This window comes from Cucurbita pepo, chromosome LG03 (assembly GCF_002806865.2).
Source record: "Cucurbita pepo subsp. pepo cultivar mu-cu-16 chromosome LG03, ASM280686v2, whole genome shotgun sequence".
NCBI classification, from domain to species: domain Eukaryota; kingdom Viridiplantae; phylum Streptophyta; class Magnoliopsida; order Cucurbitales; family Cucurbitaceae; genus Cucurbita; species Cucurbita pepo.
In genome coordinates, this window is record NC_036640.1 from 3,487,766 (window position 1) to 3,505,383 (window position 17,618).

A 17,618-nucleotide genomic window follows, 5' to 3' on the forward strand; every position below is an offset into this window, starting at 1 on the left:
TATGCTTAAACGTGTATGCAATATTACAATAGTATTGCAACATTTGAAATAATAATAATAATAGTGATGCAAGTGAAATGCTATCCATAGTCATTTCAAGAACAATTCAACAAATTCCTTCAAAACTAAGACGTTTCTAATTGCTATTTATTACCCGAGGTCTAACTCTATTAAACAAAATTTTTAATTTGGCCATGAACAAAATTTATTTATAAGTGTTATGTCATATGCCATAAGATAACGTGTATCATATTCCTTCACCAAATGACTATTAATTGTGTTTTTAGTTAATATTCCTTCACCAAATGACTATTCATTGTGTTTTTAGTTAAATAACACGTGACATTAATATTCAAGTTTCTTAATTTTTTGGTCGAAAAATGTATACGCGAACTATATTTACATTAAACATTATACTTTTAGATGTTTTAAATTTTAGTCTCAAAATTTCCAAATTTATATCGTCTTAGTCTACAGAAACTTGTTATCTATTTTTTTTTTTTAAATCGTCGTGCGTTTGTCATCAAATTTTCGCTCGTCCAATATCTCTAACACGTGTCTTGAAATCCGTTTCATAATAACTTCTCGGTGCACACCTTCAAAGTAATGTCAAATATAAATTTAAAAAAGAATTAAAATTGTAAGAGAAAATGAAGCAAATCTAGAATCTTAACAATTAAGACAGTTTTTATTTATTTATTTATATTTTTATTTTTTTATAACAAAAGGCAAGAAATGAAAAAGGTTATACTAAAATAGGATTTAAGCAATTTTTGGAGTAGCGTCGGAAAAGTAGCCAAAAGTAGTTTACAAGGTTCGGCCAGCTGGCGAGTGACAACCAATAGTATTGCGCCACGTTTCCCACTAGGTCCAATCGTTGCTTTTTGGGTTTCCAAATGCAAAAATCACAGAGACTTTACTAGGGTTCTATTCTCTTTCTTCAAGAATCTTCTCAGGTCTGCCCGTGCACACAGTTATTCAAGTTCGAGCTCAGTTTTCAGTCTCAAATCACCATTTCAAGCTTCGAAGCTTGCCGTTTTTGTCGCTACAATTGCTTCTTCTGAGTTTTGTTGTAAACTTCATGATTATTGTTACACTGTGTTCAGCTGGAGATGTCGAATTTCGCTCCTGCGCTGTTTGTTCTTCTCTTGATGATCGGTGGAAGCTACGGAGCGACTGCTCATTTCGCCTCTGGTCCGCACATTGCGGATGTGAATATACTGTTGCCTCCCAAGATGACTAATCCAGTAGAGTATAGGCTGCAAGGGAGTGATGGTTGCTTCAAATGGTAAATCTTAATTTTCGAGTCATTTTTCTAATTGATGTTTTGGATTATGTAAACGATGGATTTGTGAAAGAGAGTGGACCGAATGGTAGAGAAGTTGAAATCTGAACTTTGGAACTTCTGTATCAGTAATGGAGCTCAGTTGGTGATTAGTCTAATTGATTACATNATTCTCTTTCTTCAAGAATCTTCTCAGGTCTGCCCGTGCACACAGTTATTCAAGTTCGAGCTCAGTTTTCAGTCTCAAATCACCATTTCAAGCTTCGAAGCTTGCCGTTTTTGTCGCTACAATTGCTTCTTCTGAGTTTTGTTGTAAACTTCATGATTATTGTTACACTGTGTTCAGCTGGAGATGTCGAATTTCGCTCCTGCGCTGTTTGTTCTTCTCTTGATGATCGGTGGAAGCTACGGAGCGACTGCTCATTTCGCCTCTGGTCCGCACATTGCGGATGTGAATATACTGTTGCCTCCCAAGATGACTAATCCAGTAGAGTATAGGCTGCAAGGGAGTGATGGTTGCTTCAAATGGTAAATCTTAATTTTCGAGTCATTTTTCTAATTGATGTTTTGGATTATGTAAACGATGGATTTGTGAAAGAGAGTGGACCGAATGGTAGAGAAGTTGAAATCTGAACTTTGGAACTTCTGTATCAGTAATGGAGCTCAGTTGGTGATTAGTCTAATTGATTACATGCTGTAATGTCACGCTTAGTATAGAAATGGAGCCTGCCCTGTATCGAACCATCAAACAAATGCTTGAACTTATCGTTATGTGGCTCATTGTCAGTGACTCAGTATTGAGCGACTCTCTTTCTTAGTATTAATTTGAATNATGCTGTAATGTCACGCTTAGTATAGAAATGGAGCCTGCCCTGCCAGTGAAAGCTCTGTTGGTTATTTCTACCCAGTGTGCGGCGGGGAGCTAAATAAATTTCCTCAGAGATAGGGAATCATTGGCTGTATCGAACCATCAAACAAATGCTTGAACTTATCGTTATATGGCTCATTGTCAGTGACTCAGTATTGAGCGATTCTCTCTCTTAGTAATAATTTGAAGTTTAAATTTAGTATCGACTATCAAGTGATTCGTAGTTACTATTTGGAAAGGTCAAAACATTTTAGAATGATAGCATTTCAAGAACAAGTAGATAGGCTTACCATCCCCTAGATCTCAAGAAATTATATAGCAATTGATAATAGTTACTTGTCGCTGTTTTAAAAANGATAGGCTTACCATCCCCTAGATCTCAAGAAATTATATAGCAAATTGATATTAGTTACTTGCCGCTGTTTTAAAATGTTTCTGTTTAACCAGACATTTTAGGGGAGTGATCTCATTGTAATTGTTGTCTTCTTTGGTCACTGCTAATTTATTTATTGCTCTTACAATAATTTTTAGGTCTTGGGATCATCATGATATTCTTAGTGTTCTACCAGAATACAATGTAAGTAGTCACTGCTCGACAAGTGCTCTGCTGAGATCTATTGCTCCTTACAGTGGTCGCAAGGAGACCGCTGTTTATGCTGCTGATGTACAAACTGGAATTGTAATTCGCTGCAAAGTTTTTATCGACAAATTTTCAAGAATCCAAATATTTCACAATTCTATCAAACTTGACTTGGATGGGCTTGCTACACTTCGAGTCCGTGCCTTTGACAGTGAAGGTAGATTTAGTATTCATAACCATGCCTTTAAAAGTGTATCATTATGCAATCTTTCATCTCTCTTGTTGTTGTGTATTGATTACATAATGTGGAAACGACGAAAAGAATAGTACACGATATGCAAATGTATGAAAAATACCAGGGAAATTGTCCACGAAGTCACAGTGAAATCCCAGAAAAGAAAATTTTAGATCAGTAATGGAACGTAATTTGTTCATTGTATCATAATCTTATTGTAGGAGACCCAATGTAACTTTTAGAATCCATTCTAAATATTTAGATTAAATATCAAAGACCTTTTTAGTACTGCATGTGTGGATGGTTGCAAAATGTGATGGAACTTTAGTTTTCATCCGTGTTTGTGGGACTGGCAGCTGCTTTGGCTTGTCTTTACATTATGTTCATTTCATAGGATCCTTGGAGAGAAATTGCATCTTCAAGGTTTGTTCAGCTTAACTATGGCTGGAAAGGGAAAGGGAATGCTAGATTTTTCTTAAGCCTTATTAGGATAGCTAAATTTGAATTTCACCTGATGAATATAAATTTGTGTTTATTATAATATTGACCAACTTTGACTATTTTTGAACTTTTAACCTACAATGCTTTCTCTCGATTTTAATACTCCCCTTATTTCCACATTGTAGTCTTTCTTCACTTATTGTTCTATGGAAATGTATTTTGTGATTTCTATGGCACTTAGTTTGCCCTCTTATGTTATTTCATCTCATCAATGAAATTAAGGAACACATGTTTCCATTAAAAAAACTGAGATCTCTAATTTGTGCCCCATTCTGGTCACTGTTCTGAAAGCGCCAAAATGCACGTACTTAGGCACTCCTTTTGCCCGGACATGGGTGATGTGATTTGTCTTGTTGAACGCACGCTTCTCAGCAAGTGAGCATCTTTACTAAGAGCATAAACGAGAGTTAAGCTAAATAAGGAAAAGCAAACTTAAGCCGTTGGGTCATCTGCTGTGTTCAACCCTCTCATCCAGAGTTCTTTCTCTCTCTCTCTCTCTCCATTAGTTGCGGAGAGACATGAAAATAAGAGTAAAGAGAAAAAATGATGAAGGGATGGAACCTATTCTGTGAGGCCAAGTTTTAATTTTTAGGTTTGAGTAATGTGGTTTTGTAGACCATTTTGTTGTTGAAAGGCTCATAAAGCTTGACCTTTGTTTTTTCTTTAATAGGAAATCCTTTATTTTCACTATCTCATGCTTCATGGTGGCTCTTTATGTTATACGTGTGTATGCGTATAGATTGTGTGCTTCACATTTTCATTTCACCCCTCACCTCCAAGACTGAGGCTATTGTGCTTCAGCGCATTTCACACTTATCACTGATCTTCTAAATCAGTTCCCCAGCTTCTCTGGATTTCACGTATTTAAGAAATTTGCATATATTTCTGTACCTTATTTCATTAGCTTTAATTTGGACGAGAGCTTGAATTGTTTCTCCATTCATTTTGCAGAAAATGTGTTTTCGTCATTAGTGGGCTTACAATTTATGTGGCATTTGATTCCTGAAACTGAAGGATCCTCGCATCACCTAACTCATCTCCCCTTGAAGGATTCTCCTCTTAGTGATTGTGGTGGGTTATGTGGAGACTTGAATATTCAAATAAAACTGGAAGATAGCGTATGTATGCTGCTGATGTTAAGAATTCCACTCTTGATACCGACCTAGTCCAAGCAAACCAACATTTTATATTTTATAATACTATTATTTCTTTCTTTATAATGCAGGGCGTATTTTCTGATCTATTTGTTGTAAGAGGAATTGAAATTGGCCATGAAATTGTTTCTGTGCATTTGCTCGAACCAGATGTTAAGCACATGGCCGATAAGATTGTTCTGACTGTGGCAGAGGCAATGTCACTTGATCCTCCCTCACCTGTTTTTGTCCTCGTAGGTGCTACTGTTCGTTACAGTCTTAAAGTTATTCGTGCCAACATACCCCAAGGTTTTCTCTTCAACTCATTCTAATTGTAGTTATCTAGTGTTGTACTAGTTACTACATAAAACTATCGACTCCNATTGTAGTTATCTAGTGTTGTACTAGTTACTACATAAAACTATTGACTCTGGTGTTCCTGCATGTTGATAAATATATTTTTTTAATAAGGAACCAACTCTCATTTGTAAAAATGATAGGAAGATATATAAGGGTGTTCTCCACAAAGAAAAAGAAAAGGACAAATCAATGGGGACTAAACAAAACTTGTAAATATGAAACCTAAGTTATGGACATTCAGTTGTTCTGTTGTATGTTTCATGACTGTCATTGAATTTGCTTACAAGTTAGACTTTACATGTGTGCATATCCTGTAATTCCCTTTTTTTTGTTGATTTTTATTTTTTTGCATATGCAGTGGTCACATTACCATCTCCACACTACCGATGGTCTTCTTCAAACTCTTCCATAGCTCATGTTGCTTCTGACCTGGGTTTGACAAGCGCTCTAAGATTTGGTGTTACAGCTGTAACTGTTGAAGACACTAGGGTTGTTGGGCACATTCAAATGTCATCATTAAATGTTGTCATGCCAGAATCTTTACATTTGTACATTACTCCTTTGCCTATCGTCGACGAACCTGTTGAAGGAATAGAAAGATCTGTATCTCTTGCCAATTGGTATATTGTTTCTGGTCGTCAATATCTCATTCAATTGAAGGTTTTCTCACGTGGACCTGATGCACAAGAAATATACATTACAGAGGTAACCTTTGTATCCTACAAATATTGGCATTTGAGAATAGATATTCAACATTGAAATATGGTTTTACTTCTAAAAATCTCTATTCTGACTATCTCACATATTTTCTTTGGTGTGTAACCTGGAACAAAATTTCAAGATAATGCTAATATGGCATGCTTGGCTTTCGGAGTCTACTCCTAATTGTTTACCTTTTGGGAGGGTTCGGTTAAAGGAATCATAAAGTATTTCATGAATAAAATAAAAGAGCAGAAGTTTGGGAGGTCATCCAATGGGAGGCACGCTCATGGTGTTCTTTATATGTCATCGCTTTATTTTCTGTTTTTGGAAATCTTTTTTTGTCGATGAAATCTTCTCTATTTCCCATCCAAAGAAACAAGTGTAAACAAGTTTAATGCAAATATGTCAACTTTCAACTGCTTCCACCTTAAGCTTGCTCTACACTGATATTGTTATTTGGAGTTGAATGATAACTCCAGTAACTGTTTGCTCTACTCTGATTTGGGTACCAAGTTGTATGTGACTTTAAAGCAGTAGAACCATATTTCTCTGCCATAAAGCTAATGCATACATGTCTTCCAAATTAAGAGAGAATGAAAAAGTAAAGCTATAAATAATTATTCGTTGAAAAAACATTTGTTTCTGGCTTAATGCATGAGAATCTCAAATATAATTTTAGGTAGTGCTGTTGCCGCTAATTACTTTCTATATGCTTGCATTTTAATCTTAGCTGTTTGAGACGGTACACGGTACTATTACAGCTAGTCACATTTGTTTGCAGCTTAGAAACACTCANTCAAATATAATTTTAGGTAGTGCTGTTGCCGCTAATTACTTTCCATATGCTTGCATTTTAATCTTAGCTGTTTGAGACAGTACACGGTACTATTACAGCTAGTCACATTTGTTTGCAGCTTAGAAACACTCAGGGATTTAGACGATACTGTTGCAGCTGATTACACCCAACATGCATGCTTTATATATCTATNACGATACTGTTGCAGCTGATTACACCCAACATGCATGCTTTATATATATATATATTTCCTTTATGCGTGCCTCTGTTTGCTTTCATCTTCTTCTTGTAAGTTGGTTTCTATAGGGAGAAAAAAAAAAAAAAAATTTCAATAAAGTCGATGTTAACTTTTGGCATTCTACTCTGATTTCTATACACTTTCTGCTTTATAAATTTTATTTTCTCTGAATTATGGACTTTCTCTTGCGGCTGGGAGAATTTACTGTGAGGGGAAATTGACTTTTTTATGAATAGCTTTTTTTCTACTTGTGGATTTTCCTCCTGCTTAATATATTTGGCTCACACTTTCTTCTATCTTCAGCTCATAATTTCTTTCCCACAAATGCAGAGTGATGATGTTCAGTTATATGATAACCAATCCCAGTTCTTGAGAACTTACCTTTTGACCAATGATCTTGTACCTAAACGCAAATGGCGAACTTCAAGAATTTTGCAAGCTATTTCAAAAGGACAAGGAATGTTGACTGCTTCACTGGCTTACTATGGTAGTGATTATGAAACTAAGGAGGTAACAGTCGATAGTCCAATCATATAAATTTTGTTCTTCTCCACAACTTCTTGGATTTTTACTTATACCTGAATCTTGTAAACTTCTGTTATAACAATTGCTATGATATCCTTTCCCATTCTATTTTGTGAGTATGGGGGTGGCCATCTCGATTATTGTGGCTATAATTCACATTGCTCAGATTAGTTATTCTTTTTCTGCCTTCTAGTTGAAAATTTATTCCTTTTTTGATCGTTTTCATCCAATTTAGGTTCTCAAGATTGTGCAAGAAGTTGTCATATGTGAACGTGTAAGATTCAGCTTCGACAACAGAAATGGAGTATCAAGAAACATCTTCTTACCTTGGACCCCTTCTGTTTATCAGGAGGTGTTACTTGAAGCTACTGGTGGTCTGTAGCATTTTAGCTGCTTAGTCTTTAAATCACTCTGGCTAACGTACTTATATCTTTTAATTCTCCAACATAGGTTGTGCTAAGACATTAAGTGACTACAAATGGTTTTCGTCGGACATAAGTGTTGTCACTGTATCTGCTTCTGGAATTGTTCAGGCAAAGAAGTTCGGTAAAGCAACTGTTAAAGTGCTGTCTATTTTTGACTCCTCAAATTTTGACGAGGTAAGATTTAAGAATTATTAGTAACATTCTGTTTAGTTGTTTTGAATGAACTCTCGTCTGTAGTTACTTGAACTTCCATCTGCATATTTCTTAGATTTTACGTTTTCTTCCACTCTTTTAATCCGTATTATTGTTTGTTATATACTTATATTTATCTTTATTTATTTATTTATTTATTTATTTTTTAAATTTTATTTATTTAGTTTGAAGAAACAAATATTTTGATGAGTGAAAAGTACAGAAAAGGAAGGGGACAACAACACTCGAAGTCAAGGAAATCTTACAAATAACTATTCCAATTCATTAATTAAAAAACAATTATAAATACAGAAGGTATTGGAGGGAGTACTAAGAGGAGGCCATAAACTTAGGGGCTGTTAGGAAAACTGTTTCGAAAACTTCTCTTTGGTTCCTATGCTATTTTTTATTTTTGCGATAAGATTTCTAATAAAAATTAATATTATGTTTTACTTTATTTTTATTTTTATTTTTATAATTTTATAAGAAACATCAATGGCTGTTTAATTGCAAAAACTAACAACCTCAGGGCCAGATAGAGACAGAACCCCCTTCCAAAAAGAGCCAAAGAAACCCCTTCCAATCAAGCATTATCAAAAGGAGGCTATGATTGCAATTTTTTTTTTTTAAAAAATCCTCTATTTGTCTTCAAACAATCTTCACAGCCAGGCAAAAATTTTAATGGCACAGGCAAAAGAAATCCCTGCCATGCGCTTGGTAAACAAAAAGATAACCCAAACTCCCCAATCAAATTCATCGAACTGTTATTGGCATAAGTTCAGTGGAGGAATGTTATCTAGCGTTTCCTTGTACTTCAAACTAAAGCAACTAACCTAGGGAGATGAGGCATTTTGGAAACTTCCTTTGGCTTTTGTCCGTTGTAATCATCTACTTAAGTTTTTGGATTGATTGGTGATTCAACTCAAATTACCAATATCATTGCAAGAGTAATTGCAAAATGTTATTGTTTGACGATTATTTGTTTTTTGAATAAGCAAATTAATGTAACAAAAATGTTAAATTACCAATCAATTCAAAACCTTAAGCTGATGTGTTATAATAAATTTAACTATATAAATGCTTAAGATTCCTCTAAGTTATGGGCTTGAAAATTTGTAAGTCTTAACAAGCGAAAATCAAATATTAATTGGTAGAGGCAATAAAAATAGTGGTTCGGACCAATGACCTCTTGCCTTGATACCAAGTTAAATTACTAATCAATTTAAAAGTTTAAGTTGATGGGTTATGGTAAATTTAATTATATAAATATTTTAGCAAAAAATATTAGACATGTATCATCGACCAAATGATCATATCTTATTTGAATTAAAAAAAAAAAACTTACATTTTTTAGCGTAAAATTTGTACAAAAATATATTTTTTCAATTAATAAAGATTCTCCTACTGGGAGGCTTTTATTCACTCTTTCTAAATTTTTGTGATCTGATTTCTAATTTCTAATTTTCTTTTTTCCTTTTTCACTCTTTTGAGCATTTGTATCCTCGAGTATTCTTGCGTCCTTTCATTAATCAATGAAAAAAAATGGGTGAAGATCGCCCTACTGGTTTATTACATCCAAAACAAATAAAATACATAAGAAATAAAGGCCAACTCTAAACAATAAAGCTTGCATTTTTAAGGTATCGCTCTCCTGATGCTCATAAAACAAAGCCCAAAAATGGATGAAGCCCTCTATAAAGTACTGGTCTGGCTCGAATAAAACAGAAAATGGAATAATGCCTTGGGGTTTGCTACCATAGAAAATCCTTTCTTTATTCACCCTCAATACCCCTNGGGTTTGCTACCATAGAAAATCCTTTCTTTATTCACCCTCAATGCCCCCATTACCTTTTTATTTTTTTATTTTATTTTTGGGGTTGTTCCTGTCAAGCATAGTTCATGTTTAACTTGTTCTCTGCTTTACTAAACATAAATATGAAGATTTGATCCAGTTAAACAAGTTCTGCTTATCTTACTTTGAAGTACTGGTAGGTTGTAATTGAAGTAGCCCTGCCTGCATCCATGGTGATACTTCCCAGTTTCCCTGTAGAGACTGTTGTGGGATCATATCTTCAAGCAGCTGTCTCAATGCAGTCATCAAATGGTTTCCTACACATTCAAACTTCAAATTTATGCGTCCTTATGATTTTTCTTTTCCTTTTCCTTTTTTAGTTTAATTTTTTGTAACATTGATTTTTCATTTGTAGGTGACTATTTCTATCGATGTGATGCTTTTAATTCCCATGTAAAGTGGAAAGTTGAGAGTGAATCTTTCAAAATTCAAAATAAAACATGGGAAATGCCTGTACTAGACGTGGTAGAAAATGTTGAGCCACGTGGTTTTTCCTATGGCCCTCCTTGTTCATGGGCTTCTGTCTATGCTTCTGGTTCTGGTCATACTGTGCTGCAAGCCACACTATATAAAGAACATCAGCATTTTGATCTCTCTTTGCATGGGCCTATTTTATTAAAAGCATCTGTACAAATTGCTGCTTATCCACCTCTCCGTGTTGGGTACATTGGTGATGGTAGTCAATTTGGTGGCTTTTGGGTTGATCCGACTCCAACAGAAGTTGATAGTTTGGAAAGTCTTGATAAGTTACATCTTGTTCCTGGAACATGTTCTAATGTCATGCTTCGTGGCGGTCCTGAACATTGGGGTCGAGGTGTTGAATTTATTGAATCTGTTGAAATTTTGGATGAAGATTCTGTTGGCAAGGGCGGAATTTTTGTGCACCAAATATCTGAAAATTATGGTTCATATCAAATTCAATGTCAAAGACTAGGAACCTATGTACATCTCTTTCTTCTTCTGTCATTCATTAGTAATATTTTTATTATTTTACTTGATTAAGAAAAATCTGATATATATGCTAATTCTGATTCAAATGACTCAGACCCTTCAATTTAAACGCGGTAATTTGATTGGAGATGGCCATCCGACACCTGCAATCGCAGTAGTTCTGGTCTCAGTCATGTGTGGATTCCCTTCTTCGATCGTCTTAATTGCTGACGAACCTGGTATTAATTGTTTCTGTTTGTCAAATGTAGACTCCCTTTGTCAATTGTTTTAGTTGTTGAATCAGTTTTTCATTCTAAAGTTGGATCTTTTTTAACTGGTAAACTGATGGTACTATGCAGTGAATAAAATTGACGTCATACGAACTGCAATTCTAGTTGATGGGGGTTCAGTGAGACATCGTGCTGCTCCTGTTACTGTGGCTAATGGTCGCACTATAAGAATAGCTGCAGTTGGTGTTAGTGATTTAGGAGAGCCTTTTGCAAACTCATCTTCTCTTCATTTGAGGTGGGAACTTAGCAGTTGTGGAAGTTTAGCTTACTGGGATGAGCGGTATGATTCAAAGAGGTCTAAGTATAGTTGGGAGAGATTTTTGAGATTGCGAAATGAATCAGGAGAGGTAAAATCTTATATTATTTTCAACTCAAATTAGCATCATTTCATGTGATTNGATTTTTGAGATTGCGAAATGAATCAGGAGAGGTAAAATCTTACATTATTTTCAACTCAAATTAGCATCATTTCATGTGATCCTTTTTTGCATTTAAGTACTTCTTGCTGATTATTATAATATTCTTTCCTGGCATTATGAGCACATGTACTGTTACTTATTTGGTGTGGGTTATATGGATGAAATGCATGTAATGCAGACAACTGTTTTAATGGTGTTGAGATCTTTCTTCTTGTGTGATTGAAATCCCTCCTCTCCCCTGAACACCCATTGTTCTACTGCTTCTCTGAGTTGAAAAAATATCTTCTCTCTTCAAGTGCATTGTTCGTGCAACTGTCACCGGCTTTAGTGACGCTGTGAGGAGCGATTATTCTGCCCAGTGGCTTGATAATGCAGATAACCTTTTGACAGATGCAATACGTTTACAGGTATGGTCCTTACGAATTTCCTTATTTATTAATTCTAAATATAGGGGGAACTTGTGCTTGTGTTTTTCTTCTTATGATTAATAATGAATATTTTAAGTTCAAGAAGTTCTTCAACCATGCAAATCTTTTTTCTTTTCGTTCTTTCCTTGCCCATTTTCATACTTGTAATGTATTTATTGATACTCATGTTATCTTCTTTACTTGGTTCTTACAACTGATGCTCACAAATGCAGCTTGTTTCTACTCTAAGAGTTCACCCAGAGTACAATTTGCTGTTTTTCAATCCGGATCTCAAGGTAGAATCCTGATACCCACAATATGGATACATCGATTTGATACCTTTCATATTGATATTGCAACTTCGATCTTGGTGTCTTGATATCTGATGTAGCCTAACATCTACAATTTTGTGGTTCTGATTTTGGTCATAGTACTAAAGATGTCATCTAACAAGCCATTTAACTAAAACATTAACCTACTTAGCTATGAAGCAAACTGACTAAAGGGAATTGATGCGTGTAACTACCGAATTCAACAGAATAGAAACAGCAAGTTCATGTCGTAAAATTCTTAATAGGAACCAAAACAATATAAACGCAAACATATATATTCTGATTAGAGAACAGAAAAGAATCATCCAAATATTAAAGNAACCAAAACAATATAAACGCAAACATATATATTCTGATTAGAGGACAGAAAAGAATCATCCAAATATTAAACTGAAAAGTTGTTGTCAAGCACTACTGCTACCTTCTGATTTCTCACTTTCCGTCCCTCAACTCTGCTTTGTCTTCACTGCCACCGTCCAACAAAACTGTTGTCTTTTCGTTGTTAATAAGAGTTTTGTTTGAAATTTTAGTTTATTATTTAAGTTTGATTTCAGCCAAATATGGAAGTGAAAAGTTGCTGTGTAACATTTTTTTTTCTGTATCTGGGAAGAAAACATCATGATTTTTGTTGTAAGATTTGAAGTACAAACAGGTTATCCCTTTATAGTCTTCCCATCTTCGTTTGTTGGAGAGCTATTTGATTGAACTTCTGCATTTGCCGTGCATTCTAGTTTCTTCAAGTAAAACAGAGATCCTTCATGGACTTTCCACATGTCGAAGCTTAGATCCCATATAGGGTGGTCTTTAGAGTTTGTTGTCTGGCCTTCATTACGAGGAAGAAAGGTTTTAAGGATTCATGCTGGTATTAAGAAAAATGGGTAGTTTGTGTTCCATTTTTAGTAACAAAATCAACCGGAAGTAGGACCAAACTAAACTGAGGTTTGGCAAGCTCAGATGCAAGCTCACAGCTACTAGCGGTCTCCTACAACGCGATCCATCTCCTTTCTTATTCATAATTGTCCTTGGCCGAACCAAAAGGGCTTGACTAGAGGGTTCTATGCTGGAAAAACCACCCAAGCATTATCCATTACACATCTACCATTTGCAGATGATACAACCCATTTCTCCTCATGACGTAGTGGCTCTCAACAATCTCTTCCGTACCATCAAAGAATTTGAAAAATATCGAGTCTCAATATAAATTGCCTAAAATCTGAACTTTTGGTATCAATCTGGATGATGATCAAAATTCAACCCTCTAGAGTAAAGGGCTTACATAGTTATCCTCTTCCTGATGGTCCCAACCCTAGCTGCCGTCATCGTCAAACCCAGTTGTGCCATGACGGTCCTATTTGTCATTGTCTGATTGTCATAGAACGGTTGCCTTTATCTGCTGTCCTTGTTTGCAATCTCAGCTTCCACATCCATCTTCGTTAGCTATCTCATTCTTTGGGCCTAGTTTGTGAATTTTTTCCTCTTTCTTCTATGGGCTAGCTTCAGCAGTCGTTTGTGTTGTTGCTTCTGCTATCAACGCCGCTTTCTTTCTGAGTCAATGTTTTCTCCGCCTTCCATAATTCTGTCGCCATACCTTCTGCCGACGATTCTCAACTTTGTTTTTTGCNTATTTTTATTTGTTTTCACTCTGAATTTTAGTTTCTATTTGAGTTTTGAACCCTTAACATTTGGTTTGAAGATAGTGTTCTTTGTTTAAGATGTGAAGAACAAATTGATTATTCCTCTCTTGTTATCACATTTTGTGCTGGTTGGAAGACTCACTTGTGGATCTTTTGTTTCTTCTAGTGTCTTTGAACTTTTCTCAAGCAAACTAGAGATGATAGTGGTAAAGTAATAAAGATTGGAATGGAAGAATAAAAAATATTCCAAGAATGTAGCTAGTTAAGAAAATACTTCTTTTTCTTTTAGACTAATTTTTTTTGTAAAAGAGCTTTCACTGCATTGGACCGTAAATTTTTTTGACTTTGGTGCCAAAGGAGGACCAGCAAGCAAGTGTAGAATATTCTCCTTAAAATAGTCGAAAACACCAAGGAGCCTTATGATAATAAAAATTAAAAATGCAATAAATGATACTTTCCTAATTTTCCCCTGAATNCAAGTGTAGAATATTCTCCTTAAAATAGTCGAAAACACCAAGGGAGCCTTATGATAATAAAAATTAAAATTGCAATAAATGATACTTTCCTAATTTTCCCCTGAATATATTCTATAAATTTATAAATTATAATCACAATATCTGCGATAACATACAACTAATGTTAGTGCGATAACACAGGTAAATATGTCGATTACTGGAGGGAGCTGTTTCTTGGATGCTGTTGTGAATGATTCTCGTATTGTTGAAGTTATTCAACCTGCTCCAGGTATACAATGCCGAGAGTTAGTGTTGTCACCTAAAGGATTGGGAACTGCGCTTGTGACGGTTTATGACATTGGGCTCACTCCTCCACTATCATCTTCAGCTGTGGTAATTTATCTTTCCATAGTGTTATTCCTGCAAGTATTAGTAATTGAGAGGAACTTGGTTATATTTGCACGATTGCCTTTTCTATACCCCTTTTCATGCTCATGCTATGGAAACGCTATGTTGATTTCTACTTGTGACTCTTTTTTAGCATTACTTGACTTGGAGTCAAATTAGTATTTAATGAAAATTTTGCAAGAAAATTATATTTTTGGTTGATAAGGTTTCTGAAAACTTATTTCTTTATGAACGTTCTGCTTTCTTTTAAGGAAGTTCCGAGTTGAACTAAAAGTTTCATCTCCATGTATACTTAAGAAGGTTATAATGCTTTACAGGTTCATGTTTCCGATGTAGACTGGATCAAGATTATCTCTCAAGAAGAAATAAGCCTTCTGGTATGTTCTGATTTGACTATTAATACCTCATGTAAACTGTGTTTACCATGGGAATCTTAAAATTATCAGGAAGAAGGCTTTCAAGTTGTTGATTTAGCTGCTGGGATTAGTGATGGAAGTACTTTTGACTCCTCCCAGGTTCGGATTCAAATTAATTATGTACAGTTCTGTATGTGTGCTTTTAGTTTTCTTCCTTTTATACATCTCCCCTTCTCATGGAACTGAAAGCTCAATTCATCTAAACATTTGACATGTTTTGATGCAATAAAAAGAGACTAGTGTTGGAAAATAGAAGATATAAAGCAGTAAAAAAGGGGTAAAACAATTATAGCGGAATGATTTCATGTGTAAATCAAAATTTGTTTGATTTCTTAGCATCTTAACCNTATAAAGCAGTAAAAAAGGGGTAAAACAATTATAGCGGAATGACTTCATGTGTAAATCAAAATTTGTTTGATTTCTTAGCATCTTAACATCTCTTTGTTGTATGATGTGTTTTTTTAATACAAAGTACCTTGCCATATCTTAGCTCATTGCTCTTTTGCCTCACGATATTGGTAATAATGTTGGATGCTTTTGATTTGTCTATGGTTCTGCCGAACAACATCCTTTTCCTAGCGTGAAAAAGAATTTCTGGCTAGCTATAAACAAGGAACGGCCTCCAATCTAAATTGATGAGGAATTGCTGTATGTTACAAAAAAAATAGACGAGGCGATAAACAGAACATTTTCACTTAATAACAAACCAAAAGAAGCGAACTTATCTGAGATAATCTGGTATTCCTTACTTTCAATATATGCCAAAAAAGAGCAGTGAATATCCAATGCAGGGAACACAAATGATGTGGAGGGTGCCCAGTGTTGATATTTTTGGATTCTATCTATCGTGTTTAGATCATTTATAGAGCTTCACTTTCTTTCAATTATTTCCTTCCCATATCATTTTAGAGAGAGATTGATTTTAGTGAGTAGTGTTCCTATGAAGTTAATTGGAAGCCAGCACAGATGGTCTTCCTCATTTTTGGCGTTTTTCCTTACAGAATAGTAATTGGCTGTCCCGTTCTTGCATTTCTCTGNCATATCATTTTAGAGAGAGATTGATTTTAGTGAGTAGTGTTCCCATGAAGTTAATTGGAGGCAGATTTTCTGGAAAAAATCTCTGATGACTCTGGAAGCCAGCACAGTTGGTCTTCCTCATTTTTGGCGTTTTCCTTACAGAATAGTAATTGGCTGTCCCGTTCTTGCATTTCTCTATCCACAAGGCCTCTTCCGAGATTTAGGTTGCAAACATTTTCCACAGCAGACCATCTAAGGCTAATTAACATCCTTTTGGAATCGGCTATTGCATGAAGGCTTGGAAAGCTTCACAACAATNAAGGCTAATTAACATCCTTTTGGAATCGGCTATTGCATGAAGGGCTTGGAAAGCTTCACAACAAGCTCTCCCTGAGGTCCAAATGCCCTCCAAAAATCTGTTTTCCCTATTCCCTGATTTGAAGACAACGTGTTCTTCCCTGAAGTATTTTTGCTGATGTGTTTCCAAGGGCTAAGATTAGAAATCTTCTTAACCCTGATTTGGGAACCAGCCTCTTTTGGTCTGATGAATTTGCTTCTAATTATCTTTTTGCACAAAGCTGTTCATTTTGAGAAAATTTCCACAACCATTTCAAAAGCAAGGCTGAATTTCTTTTTATCTAGTCTCCCACAGCCAAACCTCCATAAATTTTGGGGGTCGTAACCTTTTTCTAGCTAACCAAATGACTGCCTCTATCCTTATTTGCATCTTCCCAGGGGAAATCCCTTGTGATTTTTATCAATAAAAGACTTTCGATCCCACATGCTTGCTTTTCTGAAGGTTTTATTTTGTTTATCTATTAAATCTGTTTCTCTTCTCTAGAAGATTGATCTGACTATGTGATTTATCTATAGGAGGTTCTTGTGTTTATAAATAAAAGTCTTGACTAAGTTCTATTTCTTTGACTTCTTCTATGCTCAAGGAGATTTCAGAAGCGGTAGGATTCATTTTCGGCTGTGAATAGTTCTTTGTTGTCCCTCCTTATTTTTCTTTTAGTGGTGTGGTTGTATTGGTCGTGTTGAGCATGTTCCATTCTTGTTTGATCTTTTTGTCTTTCCAATCAGTCCTTTGGGAGTTTGAATTTTGAACAATTGTTCATTTTGAGTTGTTTCTTGTTAAAAAAAAAATCTCACACCTTTTCCCGGGAGTTCTTTAACTTTTTTAAAATTCTAAATTCCTCTCAAGCTGAAGGAAAAATTGTAGAGCTTCTCCTCTTTGCCAACCCTTAGTAATAGTCACAAAAGCATACCCGTTTTACTATTCGCTACTCCCTTATATACTAAGGCCCAAGCCTATTGCATCAGCATATATGTCTTATTTCTTAGCAGCCCCTTTCTTACCAATTACATTCTTTCTTATCGCTAACTCTTCTAGCATGCTTCCTCCCATAAATATTCGTTACAGGGGTCATTTACTACAAGGTCCTCAAAGAGACACCTTGTGCGGAAGGTGAAACTCTTGAAAGCGATCAGAAGATCCCAAAACAACAGAGTCGATCTTTCTTAACTCCATAACAGCTGATGCAAGTTACATAATAGTGTTTCAATTGATCAAAAGATTAATTACGCTATAAACTAATTAAATAATAATAATAGAGGG

General features: G+C 35.2%; 1 protein-coding gene across 1 annotated transcript in view; it reads left to right on the forward strand.

Annotated features, from left to right (window-relative positions):
* The first annotated feature begins 930 nt into the window (after positions 1 to 930).
* LOC111791759 (nuclear pore complex protein GP210) overlaps positions 931 to 17,618 on the forward strand; it is a 34,282-nt gene continuing 17,594 nt past the window's right edge. Inside the window, 17 exon segments of the mRNA XM_023673229.1 lie at positions 931 to 1,288; positions 2,685 to 2,950; positions 4,421 to 4,587; positions 4,695 to 4,911; positions 5,321 to 5,667; positions 7,029 to 7,208; positions 7,459 to 7,597; positions 7,674 to 7,822; positions 9,833 to 9,944; positions 10,048 to 10,634; positions 10,738 to 10,861; positions 10,982 to 11,259; positions 11,628 to 11,738; positions 11,972 to 12,034; positions 14,361 to 14,552; positions 14,885 to 14,944; positions 15,014 to 15,082. Of these exon segments, the coding sequence (XP_023528997.1) occupies positions 1,113 to 1,288; positions 2,685 to 2,950; positions 4,421 to 4,587; positions 4,695 to 4,911; positions 5,321 to 5,667; positions 7,029 to 7,208; positions 7,459 to 7,597; positions 7,674 to 7,822; positions 9,833 to 9,944; positions 10,048 to 10,634; positions 10,738 to 10,861; positions 10,982 to 11,259; positions 11,628 to 11,738; positions 11,972 to 12,034; positions 14,361 to 14,552; positions 14,885 to 14,944; positions 15,014 to 15,082 (3,237 nt within the window). The 5' untranslated portion in view covers positions 931 to 1,112.